General features: G+C 47.7%; 1 protein-coding gene across 2 annotated transcripts; it reads right to left on the bottom strand.

Moving 5' to 3' along the window:
- Positions 1-414: 414 nt before the first annotated feature.
- tysnd1 (trypsin like peroxisomal matrix peptidase 1) lies at positions 415-15879 on the bottom strand. 2 transcript variants are annotated; one of them, XM_078199442.1, is made up of 4 exons: positions 14616-15879; positions 10336-10466; positions 2628-2813; positions 415-944 (listed from the first exon to the last, which is right to left on the bottom strand). In XM_078199442.1, exons 1-4 carry the CDS (start codon positions 15815-15817, stop codon positions 727-729), a joined length of 1737 nt encoding a protein of 578 aa, XP_078055568.1. In that variant the 5' UTR covers positions 15818-15879; the 3' UTR covers positions 415-726. The 2 variants fall into 2 exon arrangements, with proteins under 2 accessions (XP_078055568.1, XP_078055569.1); XM_078199443.1 differs by lacking the exon at positions 2628-2813.
- Between the last annotated feature and the right edge of the window lie 220 nt (positions 15880-16099).

Here is a 16099-nt window from a genome sequence, read left to right as displayed (position 1 = left end):
ACTTCTTCCTGAGCAGTGAAGAGTCAGACATGTTGCTGTGGCTCTGGAATCACATGTAGGCCAGACCAGGTAAGGACGGCAGATTTCCTTCCCTAAAGGACATTAGTGAACCAGATGAGTTTTACAACATTTGACAATAATTTTACGGTCATCATTCAAATTTCACCATCTGCTGTGGTAGGATTCGAACCAGGGTCCCAAGAGCATTCCCCAGGGTCTCTAGAATACTAGTTCAGTGACCACCTTCCCTCGGCTTATACTTTGCTCCCAACTAACATTGGTTCCAATTTGCTACTCTTCATACCCCTTAATCTTCTCCATTACGTGGTACCTTGTCAAAGGGACCCTTTATACCACACACATTGCATTGCCGCCATAAACTGTATCCATCACCGCTTCAAAAGGGCACCAGGACATACAGGCACAAAACCTTTTGGTATGATTTATTGAATGTAACTCGTTTTAATCTGACAATTGGAGAAAACGCATTGTTCCATATTCCCTGTTGCGATCATCCAAGATGAGATTGCTGCCTTGTAATTATCTCCATGTTTCTTAGGTTTAGGATTTAATTTGGGTCAGGTTCTCATTGAAGACTGGTTTCGAGTGTAGCCTGGATCGCCTCCTGGGAAACCAAGGTCCTGGCGACTGGATTCATCTCCCAACAATTTCTGGGATCTTCAGTAACGAGGGGTCAGACCAATATCCCCGGTGACCCCCTCAAGATTACAGTTTGCTCCTCTGAGGAGCTGAGAAGCTGTCCTGGAGCTGCCAAAGTGCCCGTAGCCGATCACTCACTTTGTTCAGTCCTTCAAACACTGTGGCATCCCTCGTCTGGCTGTAGGCAGAAAGCAGAGGCTGCAGGACTGTGATAGGAAGGCTGAAGTTCAGGTGGGGATAGGAGGCCCCTGCGCTGTTGTTTCGGGCATTGCTCGATACAATTCCTGTGGGGAAAGACGATACAGGTTTGACACTGGAGGGTACTTCTACATTCAAATCAAGATGAAACTTGAAAGTTACCATCAATGCAAAGCCTTGCAACATGTAAGGGCGGCACAGTGGTTAGCACTGCTGTCTCACAGCGCCAGGGATCCGGGTTCAATTCAGCCTCGGGTCTGTGCAGAGTCTGCACATTCTCCCCGTGTCTGCGTGGGTTTCCTCCGGGTGCTCCAGTTTCCTCCCACACTCCAAAGATGTACAGTTTAGGTTGATTGGCCGTGCTAAATTGCCCCTTAGTGTTGGGGGATCAGCAGGGAAAATACATGGGGTTACGGGGATAGGGCCTGGGTGGGATTGTAGTCAGTGCAACTTCAATGGGCTGAATGGCCTCCTTCTGCACTGTAGGGATTCAATGATTCTATGTAGGGAGAGGTGGAGTGAGGAGTATTGTACAGCAAAACAAGACTAAGGTGTCATTAAACATTTTACAAAAACAATTTGCCTTTGTATAGCACCTTACCCAATCTCAGATGTTCCAAAGCACTCAACAACCAACAAAAAAACTTCTGAAGTGTAAACACTGTTGGAATATAAGAAACTTGGCAACCAATTTACATACAACAAGCTCCCACAAACAGCAATGAACAATATTACAATCTCTATAAAGACCAACAATGTTTAAAAAAAAATTTTGAATTCCAGTGAGTGGCAGAAAAGGTCACAACGAGATTTCATGTTTTAAGACTTTTACTTTAATAAGTCAACTAAAAGCAACATTGAATAAAACTACTTTTGTAGACAACTTATATTTCAAACTACAGAAAAGATTCCCCATGTGACCTTCAACGTGGCCGACTATCAGTTATGCTTCACCCTGTTCCTTGAGTGGTCACTTTATTCTCCTGGAACCAGTCCAAAGTTATTCCCCATTCCCAATGTCCTGTTTCCTTTTCCCTTTTCCAGCCAGGTAACTTCCAATGCCAAGGCTGACTTTCGCTGCGAGGGTTGCACTGGAGATTCCTTTTCTCTAGCCCAAGCTAGGCAAATCTTCCTGCCTTCTTTAAATCCTCACAAACTGGGTTTCTTCAATTGGAGCGCAAACTCCCACCTCCATTCTCTGCGGTGACTAATAGAGTCATAATTTTCTCTGAAGGATTGGCTGCCTCTATTTGTCTCGCTTCCTCTTAGATTCTTGCAGATCGATTTGGGTCTGTGAGACTTAATGATAGCTTAGGAATTCCTGTAACCCAATACTACAGTTGCTTTCTATGGATTCTTCCCCTCTCAAAGCCCATTTACATGACAATGTGAATCACATGGGCCTTGTAACCAGGTAGGAATACTAATTAGCTATCCTCTAGAATCTAGATCCTCAGCTCTATCCCATCTTGGCATTTAATAGGTAGTTTGAAGTACATAGAACATAGAACAGTACAGGCCCTTCGGCCCACGATGTTGTGCCAAACCTTTTCCGAAACCAAGATCAAGCTATCCCACTCCCTATCATCCTGGTGTGCTCCATGTGCCTATCCAATAACCACTTGAAAGTTCCTAAAGTGTCCGACTCCACTATCACAGCAGGCAGTCCATTCCACACCCCAACCACTGTCTGAGTAAAGAACCTACCTACCTTGACTAAAATATGTCCTCCACAAACGCTAACCATGAAGCAATGTCAGCCAACCTACCCAGCAATTCTCCGCTGCTCATTCTGAAGACAGGCCCACCACTGGCCCCTGCGTGAACCGCACACGTTGTCTGGAGCATCACAGGCTGGTTGTCCACAGTGATCACAGCAGACAGAACCCCGGCAGTCACCGAAGGCCCACAGCTTTGGCCAAACACCCCGTAGCCAATGACGCAGACATCCTCTCCTGTTGGCAAAGAGACACAGCTTCACCGAAGGTGTTGGATAGAATGCACAGCACAGAAAGAGGCCATTCAGCCCAAATGTTGTTTACGATCGTTCTCCCCCGCATCTGTGTGGGTTTCTTCCGGGTGCTCCGGTTTCCTCCCACACTCCAAAGATATGCAGGTTAGTGGATTGGCCATGCTAAATTGCTCTTTAGTATCAGGGGGTTAATAGGGTAAATAAGTAGGGTCATGGGGATAAGGCCTGGGTGGGATTATGGTCGGTGAGACTCGATGGGCCGAATGGCCTCCTTCTGCACTGTAGGGATTCTATGATCCATCAAAGCTCTACCTTAACCCAATCAGATCATCCTATTCCTCATTCCCTTGTGCGCTTATCCAGTTTCCCCTTAAATGCATATCTATGCTACTCACCTCAATCACTCCATGGGGTAGTGTGTTCCCCACCTCAATCACTCCATGGGGTAGTGTGTTCCCCACCTCACTCACTCCATGGGGTAGTGTGTTCCCCACCTCAATCACTCCATGGGGTAGTGTGTTCCACATTCTCAGCACTCTTCAGGTAAAGAAATTTCTCCTGAATCGTTATTGAATTTATTAGTCTCTCCATGTATTTATGATGCCCAGTTTTGGATATTCCCCACAAGTGGAAGCATATTCTCTCCGTCTACCCTATCAAACTCCTTACACAGTTTTACAGATGTTTGTTTGGTCACCTCGCAGCCTTTATCTTGCTAAAGCAAAGAACCTTGAGGTTAGGAATTCATCTTTGGGACAGTCTTGGATTGGCCACCTGTTCAGTCAAAATAATTAAATATTAGGCAGACAATCAAACGCTGTGCAAGACAGATTTGTAGCCCCTGGTCCGTTCAATCTCTCTTGATAGTTATAAATTCTGGAATCATGCTTGTAAATCTTTTTTGCACCTACTCCAGTTCACTTATGTCCTTTTCTCAATGTGGAGACCAGAATTCATAGAATCCCTACAGTGCTGAAGGAGTCCATTTGGCCCATCGAGTCTGCACCGACCACAATCCCACCCAGGCCCCATTCCCGTAACCTCACCTAGTTACCCTGCTATGCCCCTGACACTAAGGGGCAATTTATCATGGCCAATCAACCTAACCCGCACATCTTTGGATTGTGGGAGGAAACCGGAGCACCCGGAGGAAACCCACACAGACACGGGGAGAACGTGCAAACTCCACACAGACAATGACCTGAGGCCGGAATTGAACCCGGGTTCCTGACGCTGTGAGGCAGCAGTGGTTACACTGTGCCACCGTGCCATCCCTCGAGTGCTGTCTAACTCAGGCTTGATATACGTTTAACATCATTACTTTTCAATCATGTTCCTTTACATGGGAACCCCTAAACTTGACTTGCTTCTTACAGCCATGTGAACCGGTGTTGCTCCAGATTGTTGTACCGGTACCCCCAGATCCCTTTGTTCCTCTGCCCCATTTAGATTTTTATTCACCAAGGGATATGTGACCTCTGTGCTCCTAACAAAATATAAAACATCATGCTTATCAAAATTGAAATTAATTTGCCATTTAGACATCCATTCTACAAGTTTGGTAACAACATTTTTTCTTTTTAACTGTACCTCTCCTGATTTGGTGTCATCTATAAATTTTGAGATTGTATTTTTGATTCACGAACGCTAATCGTTTCGGTAAACTCTGAACCCCAGCACCAATACCTGCGAAACACCAATCCCACTTTCCGTCAGTCTAACTAACTACCTTTAACCCAAGCATTATCTAATTGTGTCGCATTATTTCTCATTCATCCAAAGATTATGAGGGGCATGGACAGAGTGGATAGGGAGCAGCTGTTCCCCTTAGTTGAAGGGTCCGTTACGAGGGGACACAAGTTAAAAGTGAGGGGTGGGAGGTTTAAGGGCGGGGGGGATGTGAGGAAAAACTTGTTTATCCAGAGGGTGGTGACGGTCTGGAATGCGCTGCCTGGGAGGGTGGTGGAGGCGGGATGCCTCACATCCTTTGAAAAGTACCTGGATGAGTACTTGGCACGTCATAACATTCAGGGCTATGGGCCAAGTGCTGGCAAGTGGGATTAGGTGGGCAGGTCAGGGCACTTCCTGCGTCAGTGCAGACTCGATGGGCGTCTTCTGCACTGTAGGATTCTGTGATTAGGAAGATAGTGTCTACAGAAATGAGGAGCGTGGGTTTAAGTCGTGCTTCAACATATAAAAACTAATAACCTTTACATGCCACGCAGTAGACTGAATGTGTGTCTGCATCAACACTGAAAGACACGATAAACCAAGTGGTTTACCTGATTTTGTTGCTACTTGCTGAGGAATATTGTTAAGGAACTTGGTTTTGCACCTTATTCAAACCATCAGAACCTGCAACAGTGCAGCACTCTGAATCCTGAACTTCCTAACCCACAGCCCGCAATCAGTAAGGATAGGCAACAACACTTCCTCCACGATCGTCCTCAACACCGGTGCCCCACAAGGCTGTGTTCTCAGCCCCCTGCTATACTCCTTATAATGTGGAGATGCCGGCGTTGGACTGGGGTAAACACAGTAAGAAGTTTAACAACACCAGGTTAAAGTCCAACAGGTTTATTTGGTAGCAAAAGCCACACAAGCTTTCGAGGCTCTAAGCCCCTTCTTCAGGTGAGTGGGAATTCTGTTCACAAACAGAACTTATAAAGACACAGACTCAATTTACACGAATAATGGTTGGAATGCGAATACTTACAACTAATCCAGTCTTTAAGAAACAAAACAATGGGAGTGGAGAGAGCATCAAGACAGGCTAAAAAGATGTGTATTGTCTCCAGACAAGACAGCCAGTGAAACTCTGCAGGTCCACGCAACTGTGGGGGTTACAGATAGTGTGACATGAACCCAATATCCCGGTTGAGGCCGTCCTTGTGTGTGCGGAACTTGGCTATCAGTTTCTGCTCAGCGACTCTGCGCTGTCGTGTGTCGCGAAGGCCGCCTTGGAGAACGCTTACCCGAATATCAGAGGCCGAATGCCCGTGACCGCTGAAGTGTTGTGTTCTCTTCCTGTTGGGGAACACTTCAGCGGTCACGGGCATTCGGCCTCTGATATTCGGGTAAGCGTTCTCCAAGGCGGCCTTCGCGACACACGACAGCGCAGAGTCGCTGAGCAGAAACTGATAGCCAAGTTCCGCACACACAAGGACGGCCTCAACCGGGATATTGGGTTCATGTCACACTATCTGTAACCCCCACAGTTGCGTGGACCTGCAGAGTTTCACTGGCTGTCTTGTCTGGAGACAATACACATCTTTTTAGCCTGTCTTGATGCTCTCTCCACTCCCATTGTTTTGTTTCTTAAAGACTGGATTAGTTGTAAGTATTCGCATTCCAACCATTATTCATGTAAATTGAGTCTGTGTCTTTATAAGTTCTGTTTGTGAACAGAATTCCCACTCACCTGAAGAAGGGGCTCAGAGCCTCGAAAGCTTGTGTGGCTTTTGCTACCAAATAAACCTGTTGGACTTTAACCTGGTGTTGTTAAACTTCTTACTGTGTATACTCCTTATACACCTTTAACTACGTGGCCACATTCCCCTCCAACTTGATTTTCAAGTTTGCCGATGACACCACCGCAGTGGGTCGGATCTCAAACAATGATGAGACAGAGTACAGGAATGAGGTAGAGAATCTGGTGAACTGGTGCGGCAACAATAATCTCTCCCTCAATGTCAACAAAACGAAGGAGATTGTCATCGACTTCAAGAAGCGTAAAGGAGAACATGCCCCTGTCTACATAAATGGGGACGATGTAGAAAGGGTCAAGAGCTTCAAGTTTTTAGGTGTCCAGATCACCACAACCTGTCCTGGTCCCCCCATGCCGACACTATAGTTAAGAAAGCCCCACCAACGCCTCTACTTTCTCAGAAGACTAAGGAAATTTGGCATGTCCGTTACGACTCTCACCAACTTTTACACATGCACCATAGCACCATCTGGTTGTATCACAGCTTGGTATGGCTCCTGATCTGCCCAAGAAACTACAAAAGGTCGTGAATGTAGTCCAATCCATCACGCAAACCTGCCTCCCATCCATTGACTCCGTCTACACTTCCCACTGCCTCGGCAAAGTAGCCAGCACAATTAAGGACCCCACGCACCCCAATCATTCTCTCTTTCACCTTCAGGAAAAAGATACAAAAGTCTGAAGTCACGTACCAATCAACTCAAGAACAGCTTCTTCCCTGCTGCTGTCAGACTTTTGAATGAACTTACCTTGCATTAAGTTGATCTTTCTCTACATCCTAGCTATGACTGTAACACTACATTCTGCACTCTCTCCTTTCCTTCTCTATGAATGGTATGCTTCGTCTGTATAGCGCGCAAGAAACAATACTTTTCACTGTATGCTAATACATGTGACAATAATAAATCAAACCAAATCACTCCCTCAGCATTGTCATGGAGTGAACCAAAAATGTGTGGCTCAACTCCTGGAGTGGGGTTTGAGTCCAGGAGCTTCTGATGGCGTCAGTGCTTCCAACAGAGGAAACGAGCAACAACACGACCACATGCGTTAGGAGGAGGAAAGTCCCCCTCCAAACAGCTGCAAGGAAATCAAGCATCCTGATCGCAACTCCTTTTTTTAATGAGCTAAGCAAGTTTCTTTGTTCCTGTTCCAGGGTCAGCAAAGCTCAATTCTTGCGCTTCCACGGAACGCTCTTTACCGGGAAGTGATCCCAGAATGCTTCCTGCCCTCTCCCATGATCATAGACCAGCACTCAGCTGGACTAACCTCTCAATGTTTCCTCTTTTCTGACAGGCAGCTTTAACTCAGCGATTAAAAGCTACGTTAGGCGTCAGCTGCGGCTCCGCATTCTCATCTCTGAATCAGAAAGTTGTGCGTTCCAGTCCCAGCTCAGATCTTGACCACAAAAATCAAAGTTGACACTCCGACGCTGTACTGAGAGCCCGATGCACTGTCGGAAATGCCACCCTAAAAAGAGGCTTCTGAGGTAGATGTCAAAGATCCCATGGCACTATTTGATGAAGAACAGGGGAGTTCATAGAACCATAGAATCCCTACAGTGCAGAAGGAGGCCATTCGGCCCATCGAGTCTGCACCAACAACAATCCCACCCAGTCCCTATCCCCAACAACAATCCCACCCAGTCCTAATTCCCCTGACACTGAGAGGCAATTTAGCATGGCCAATCCACCTAACCCGCACATCTTTGGACTGTGGGAGGAAACCGGAACACCCGGAGGAAACCCACGCAGACACGGGAAGAATGTGCAAACTCGATGCCTGGCTTGGGTCACTGTCTGTGCAGAGTCTGCACGTTCTCCCCGTGTCTGCGTGGGTTTCTTCCGGGTGCTCCGGTTTTCTCCCACAGTCCGAAAGACATGCTGGTTAGGTGCATTGGCCATGCTAAATTCTCCCTCCGTGTATCCGAACAGGCACCGGAGTGTGGCGACTGAGGGATTTTCATAGTAACTCCACTGCAGCGTTAATGTAAGCCTACTTGTGACACTAGTAAATAAAGTTGTGACACTAATAAATAAACTTTAAACAGACAGTCACCCGAGGCCAGAATCAAACCTAGGCCCCTGGCACTGCGGGGCAGCAGTGTTAACCACTGTGCCAACCTCAAGTTCTTCCTGGTGTCCTGTTCAATATTCCTCCCTTGACCAGACGATCTGGTCATTGGAGTTTGTGGGAGCTTGCTGTGCGCAAATTGGCTGCTGCATTTCCTGCCTTAGCTAGATTTCCAAAAAAGCTGTAAAGCGCTTTGGGATATCCTGAGTTTGTAAAAGATGTTTCATGTAAATTCCAGTCCTTGTAGTTTTGTGGATCTGCCAGTAGTAAATTCCACGCAGCGTGGCTATCAGAGGGTGGTACGCTCGATTGAGGGGTATTGGACAATGCTACCTAATGCAGCAGTGTTGTTCTCAGTCTCTCATTACGCACATTGCGGGAGCTGGGCTGGACACTCAGGGCCATTTTGCACAGCTGTGTTTTAATTTGGATTCTGTTGTTGCCGTGACCTGCCTCCCAGATACTTAAATCCGCCTCTTATCCTGGCAGATTATACAGAGATGAGGAGGTATTCATGCTGAGGCGGCAGTTGCGGTTTGCTGCTCCCAATGTCAGTTTTAAACTAAACTTGAACCCTATCGCCGGTACCTGGCGTTGAGTGCAAAATATTTAATTCCCCAACACCCACCTCTCACCCTGAAAGAATACACATTGCAATTTTAGCATCATAGAATCCTTACAGTGCAGAAGGAGGCCATTCAGCCCATTGAGTCTGCACCGACAACAGTCCCACCCAGGCCCTATCCCCATAACCCCATGGGCAGGATGTTCCGGCTGCGCTCACCCCCAAAACCGGAAAATCCCGCCTGAGATCAATGGATCTTTGCATGGTCCGCCCACTATGAATCCCGTGGCGGGAAAATCCCCCCCCCCAATATTTACCCTGCTAATCCCTCTGACACTAAAGGGGGCAATTTAGCATGGCCAATCCACCTAACCTGCACATCTTTGCACTATACATGGGGAGGAATGTGGAAACTCCACACAGTCACCCTGGGGCGGAATTGAACCCGGGTACCTGGTGCTGTGCTAACCACAGTGTATTAGATATATTTAACCTTATTCATGCATCATAGTTAGTGAACAAGCCCAATTTCAAACCCACACAGACACGGGGAGAACGTGCAAACTCCACACAGACAGACAATCACCCGAGGGCGGAATTGAACCCGGGTCCCTGGCGCTTTGAGGCAGCAGTGCTAACCACTGTGCCACCCGAATGCTGCTTTAACTACATATAACCTCTCTCTCTCTCAAATCAATTGTGTGCTCTTTAGCAAAAAGGTGCAATCTGCCCGGTTAATAAATGTAAACTTTAACAGACAGCAAACACTCCCTTGTATAAATGGGTTCACACACAGTGATGGGAAGATAAGGTTTTAGTAAACTCCGCTAGACGCCTTCATCAGCTGCAATGCAATGTCACGCTTCATGACTCCCGTCTCTGTCCCATTTGTGCACTGGCCCAGGGGAGTTCCCGGTTTCACAATCGGGAGGTAAGCATGTCAACACTGCAGACTATCTGGGCAGACTATCTGGGAGAAAGTTAAACGCACTTCAGGTCAGTGGACAGCAGTTTTCATATCAACGCCGTTCTTAACTGAGCCTGCGATTTGGCTCCTGAATTCTCATACTAAAACCCGCTCCATTATCTCAGCAGACCCATAAATGCTCAAGTCTATAAACAAGAACTCGTAAAAATAAAAGATTGACTCCATAACCCAAAGTAAAAGGAAATAAATATCAGCCAGCTATTCAGCAATGTAAAAATATCACTCATTTTAAATACTCAATAAAATGAGACTCTAATATATTAATAAATACAAGCTGCTGATGATTGAGTGAATTTGTAGAATGTTTGGCATAGATGTAGATATTTTAAAACTCTGACGACTATATTAGTTTTCTTGAGTCAACCTGTTTGCCTTTCTTGTTCTTTCCTTACCTGTGCTGAACCCAGACGCAATAGCAGGTATTTCGACAGCCAACTGGTCTTCTTCCAATTCCACCACCGCCACATCGAAGGCCGAATTCTCTTTCGTGGCAAACAACACCTTTCCCTTTAACACCGGGCAGCTGGAGGTAAATGAAGGGAAGAGATGAAAAGGAAACTCGTTTTTAACCTGCACCAGTTTCACTGGTCCGGTCCCCAGCACGACAGTGAAGGAGGGAAACCCGGGATCGGAAGGGTCCGGATACGCGGCCCACTCTGAAAGGGTTTGCCTGACCTCACAGTTAGGCAGATGGGTCAGTGGATTAAAGATGGGGAGAGTTGGTCAGGGTTTCAGCTCCTGAGTCCACGCCCCCTCCCCTCAGAACCCAAGGCATCAATAGAAACTAGAAGCTGGAGTAGGCCATTCGGCCCTTCGAGCCTGCTCCCCCATTCATTATGATCATGGCTGATCAACAAATTCAATATCCTGATCACCCTCTTCCCCCCCATATCCCTTGAACCTTTAGCCCCAAGAGCTATATCTAATTTCTTGTTGAAATCACACAATGTTTTGGCCTCAACTAACTTCTGTAGTAGTGAATTCCACAGAATTACTGGGTGAAGAAACTTCATAGAATCATAGAATCCCTACAGTGCAGAAAGAGGCCATTCGGCCCTTTGAGGCTGCACCGACCACAATCCCACCCAGGCCCTATCCCTGTAGCCCCATGTATTTACCCTAGCTAGTCCCGCTGACACTAAATGGCAATTGAACATGGCCAATCGATCTAACCTGCACGTCTTTGGACTGTGGGAGGAAACCGGAGCCCCTGGAGCAAACCCACGCAGACACAGGGAGAACGTGCAGACTCCGCACAGACAGTGAAGCAAGCCGGGAATCAAACCCGGGTCCCTGGCGCTATGAGGCAGCAGTGCTAACCACTGTGCCACCTTGCCTCACCTCAGTCATAAAAGGTTTACCCTCTTATCCTCAAACTATGACCCTAGTTCTGGACTCACCCACCATTGGGAACATTCTTTCTAAATCTACCCTGTCTAATCCTATTAGAATTTTACAAGTTTCTATGAGAACCCCTCTCACTCTTCTAAATTCCAGGGAATGCAATCCTAACCGACTTAAGTCTCTCCTCATAGGACATTGAGTGAAGAACTCACCAGTGAAGTCAGTCCACAGTGACAACACTCACTATTGAGACACACACACACACAATCAATGGCCTTTTCTGGAGATGCCGGCGTTGGACTGGGGTGGGCACAGTAAGAAGTCTCACAACACCAGGTTAAAGTCCAACAGGTTTATTTGGAATCACGAGCTTTCGGACTCACCTGATAAAAGGAGCAGGGCTCGGAAAGCTCGTGATTCCAAATAAACCTGTTGGGCGTTAACCTGGTGTTGTGAGACTTCCTACGATGGCCTTTTGGTCAAAAGCCAAAAAGGAGATAACACCTCAATGAGGGAAGAGACGGAGAGGGCAACCTAATGTCAACCTCAAAAATCTCATTTTGAATCTTTACAAAGCTGTTTTATAATTTTTTGAGTTAAACATTTTGGACAAGTTACTAATGTGATTGAGTCACTTCCGTACTAATTAGCTACCTCATTTCGAGACACTTAAAGTAAGGTACCAGAGGAAGACAAGTGCCTGTGAAACTGTACCCCAGCAAGGAGCCAACCCTCCTGCCTTCCTGATATCTGTTTCTCTATCTCTGTGAAAGATTTAGGTTTCTTTAAAAATCACAACACAAAACCACACTAGCTGAGGATATTTTGGAGGTGACCTCCAGGCACCATTCACTTCAACTCAGCCAAACTCTTGCTGCCCATCTTGCTTACAACCAAATCCCATTTACCCATCACCCTTGTGTTTGCTGACCTAATGTGGAGATGCCGGCGTTGGACTGGGGTAAACACAGTAAGAAGTCTCACAACACCAGGTTAAAGTCCAACAGGTTTATTTGGTAGCAAAAGCCACGAGCTTTCGGAGTGCGGCTCCTTCGTCAGGTGAGTGGGAGATCTGCTCATAAACAGCAAACAGGGCATATAAAGACACAAACTCAATTTACAGAATAATGAATAATGATTGGAATACGAGTCTTTACAGCTAATCAAGTCTTAAAGGTACAGACAATGTGAGTGGAGAGAGCATTAAGCACAGGTTAAAGAGATGACGGCCTCAACCGGGATCTTGGGTTCATGTCACACTATCTGTAACTCCCACAACTTGCCTGGACTTGCAAAATCTCACTAACTGTCCTGGCTGGAGACAATACACATCTCTTTAACCTGTGCTAATGCTCTCTCCACTCACATTGTCTGTACCTTTAAGACTTGATTAGCTGTAAAGACTCGCATTCCAACCATTATTCTGTAAATATGCCCTGTTTGTTGTTTATGAGCAGATCTCCCACTCACCTGATGAAGGAGCAGCGCTCCGAAAGCTAGTGGCGTTTGCTACCAAATAAAGCTGTTGGACTTTAACCTGGTGTTGTTAGACTCCTTACTTTGCTGACCTACACAGGCCCTGGGCTTTCAACACCCTTGATTTTAAAATTCTCATCCCTCCACAGTCTCACTCTTTCCTCTCCCTGGAACCAGCTACAACTCTCCCTCTGTGCATCTTGGTCTCTGACACGTCCCCGATTTTAATCACACCATCATTGGCGGTCGTGCCTGCAGCCGCCTGGGTCCGAAGCTCTGGAATTCCCTCCTCAAACCTCTCTACTTCTCTCCCCTCCTTCAAGATGCTCTTCAAACTTGATCTCTTTGATCAAGCTTTTGGTTTCCTGTCCTTCTACCTCCTTGTGTGGCTTAGAATCCCTGCAGTGCGGAAGGAGGTCATTTGGCCCATCAAGCCTGGGCCGACCACACTCCCTCCCAGATCCCATCCCCGTAACCCCATTTACCCTGCTTAGTCCCCCTGACACTAAAGGGGCAATTTAGCACGGCCAATCCACTTAAGCCGCATGTCTTTGGATTGTGGGAAGAAACCGGAGCACCCGGAGGAAACCCACGCAGACACGGGGGAGAACGTGCAAACTCCACACAGTCAGTTGACCCAAGCCGGGAATTGAACCCAGATCCCTGGCACTGTGAGGCTGGACCACTGTGCCACCGTGTCGCCCTTGCTGACAAATCTCCTTTGCAATGTTTTATTGCATTAAAGGTGCTATATAAATGGCAGCAGTTGTTGGATAATGATCCAAATATAGCAATCATTGTGTTTCATAGAACCATCCCAAAAATACATCATGTACAATGACTTACTTTGAAAAGTGGTGATTATACAACAAAAGAGTCCATTGTCAGAATCTCAGGAATATACTGCCCCGGATTTTCCGATTGCTGCTTGGAATTTATTGACCCGGATTCTGATGCATGCTCCTCACTGCCTTTCCAAAGTGTGGATTCTTCAAATCATAGAATCCATTCAGCCCATCCAGTCTGTACCAACCCTCCAAAAGAGCATCCTACACAGGCCCATTCCCCAATTCCCATCCCCCCACCACCCTATCCCTGTAACCCTGCCCATTTGCCATCGCTAATCCACCTACTCATCTTTGAACACTAAAGGGGCAATTCAGCGTGGCTAATCCACCTAACCTGCACACCTTTGGACTCTTAAAATGACCTCTTACGCACTAGCGTGCTGGAGAGAGGCTTGAACCCACAATCTCTGACAATGAAGGAGAACGCTACGTTCAAGCCAAGATGAAGAAGGAGCAAGAAATGTGCACGAACATACAAAAATGGAACAAGAGTAGGCCATTCAGCCCCTCAAGCCCACTCAGCCGTTCATCATAGAACATAGAACATTACAGCGCTGTACAAGCTCACAGCTGATCTGTTTGTGTTTTTAATTGAGCATTTATGGGGAGGTGATGGCCCGGTGGTATTATCACTAGAATATTAATCCAGAAACTCAGCTAATGTTCTGGGGACCTGGGTTCGAATCCCGCCACGGCAGATGGTGGAATTTGAATTCAGTAAAAAATATCTGGAATTAAGAATCTATTGATAACCATTGTCAGAAAAACCCATCTGGTTCACTAATGTCCTTTAGAGAAGGAAATCTGCCATCCTTACTCGGTCTGGCCTACATGTGACTCCAGAGCCACAGCAATGTGCTTGACTCTCAACGGCCCTCCAAAGGCAACTAGGGTTGGGCAATAAATGCTGGCCCAGCCAGTGACGCCCATGTCCCATGAATGAATTTAAAAACATTCCCAATAACCTCGGAGTTTTACATAAACGGTGACAGAGAGGGGCCTACCTGCCGGAGTCCGACTGGATCTTCACCTTGACAGCCGATGTTTGGCCCAACACGTGCCGACATGTGAGGATCAGCCTGGGACTGATAACCACTCCTGATCCCCACACCCTGTCACACTGCAGAAGAGCTACAGCCCCGAGCAGCCGTGTTAAGCCACGCCATCCCGGGTTCGCCAGGGGCCGGTGACCAGAAACCGGGCAAAATGACAACTTTGCGCCACTTCTGTCAAATCCGTTCAAAATCCTTCCGACAGCCTCCAATATGCAGCTAGCCGAACACACCAGCGTCAGTCCAACCCACTCATTGGCTTTCCAGCAAAGTGGCGCCACGATTAAACCGGCTAAGTGATACCCATCTCGAGACTTGACGTAAATGCCACCTCCTTCGGTCCCGGGTAGGCAGCGGGCATCGGTCAAAATCATGGCGTTCCTCTCTCCTGCTAGGTTACTCACGATGCCTTTGCTGATTGTGTTCAGGAAGATCTCGGGGCAGAAGGCGGCAAAGGGAGAGGCACAGCTGAAGAGGGGCTGCCCCTTCCTCAAGCCTTCGCTCCTCACGTACCGCAGGGCACTCCCTCCAAGGGCATCGCCGGCCCAACTGGGGCATCGCAGCAAGGCGAACCAGGCCAAGTCCAGGATCTCGGACCGGAGCCCTTGCTCCTGGTCTTCATTGTAGAAACACCAGTTGTCCGACTTGCGGAACAAGGTCTGGAAGATGTCTCGAAATTCTGGGCAAGGGAAGACCATCAGCATCTCAGCTTGGGCGTAGCTCCGAGACCTGTCCACCCCGGGTGCCACTGAGGGCAACACCGGGTTCAGGTCGGAACCGGGAGGTTCTGAGACAGGCTCCAGCCCCAGGGTGAAGCTGGAAGACAAGGGAGGCTGGGCTTTGCCCCCGGGGCTGGTGGCAGGGAACTGGAGATGGACCTGCAGGTCCTGGTGGAATGCCCCAGGCTGCAGGAATGGCTTGCCACTCACATCCTGCCGCTGGAGGAGGAGGAAAGGGAGGAAGGTCTGACCGTGGCAGAGGACCAGACCCCGCCTGCGGTCCAGGAGCAAGCCGCTGCAGCTCCGCACTCCCTCCCATTGAGGCTGGGGAGGCAGGGAGTGAGCCGCCGGCAGTGCTGCCTCCCCGCACTGAGTCTCCGCAGCCCGGCGCTGCAGAGAAGCAGAGACAATGCAACACTGGCTCTGCGGGAACATCACACACACACATCCACACTCAAAACCCAGACAGCAGCATTGCTAAACTCAATTTCTAACCCGGAAGCTAATGCCTTCAACATCCTATCTGGCAATGCCTACAATCCAGCCACTCAGTTTCAGTTTGACATTGCATAGCCCGCGGCTCAGAAACAGCCCATTCCGCTCAACAAGTCCATGTTTCTGGTTCCCCACTGAGCCTTCTTGCTCCCTCATACGTATCTCTCATAGAATCCCGACAGAATGAGGCCATTCAGCCCATCGAATCAGTACTGATAATAA

This window comes from Mustelus asterias, chromosome 28 (assembly GCF_964213995.1).
Source record: "Mustelus asterias chromosome 28, sMusAst1.hap1.1, whole genome shotgun sequence".
NCBI lineage: Eukaryota > Metazoa > Chordata > Chondrichthyes > Carcharhiniformes > Triakidae > Mustelus > Mustelus asterias.
This window is presented reverse-complemented; position numbering and strand designations above follow the sequence as displayed.

Excerpts from the sequence above, each read along its gene's own strand:
- tysnd1 (XM_078199442.1), bottom strand. The coding sequence starts at position 15,817 with ATGTTCCCGCAGAGCCAGTGTTGCATTGTCTCTGCTTCTCTGCAGCGC. Across the intron at positions 10,467-14,615 it reads ATCCAGTCGGACTCCGGCAG|CTGCCCGGTGTTAAAGGGAA; the intron begins GTAGGCCCCTCT and ends ATTTACCTCCAG. Across the intron at positions 945-2,627 it reads GAGCAGCGGAGAATTGCTGG|GAATTGTATCGAGCAATGCC; the intron begins GTAGGTTGGCTG and ends CTTTCCCCACAG.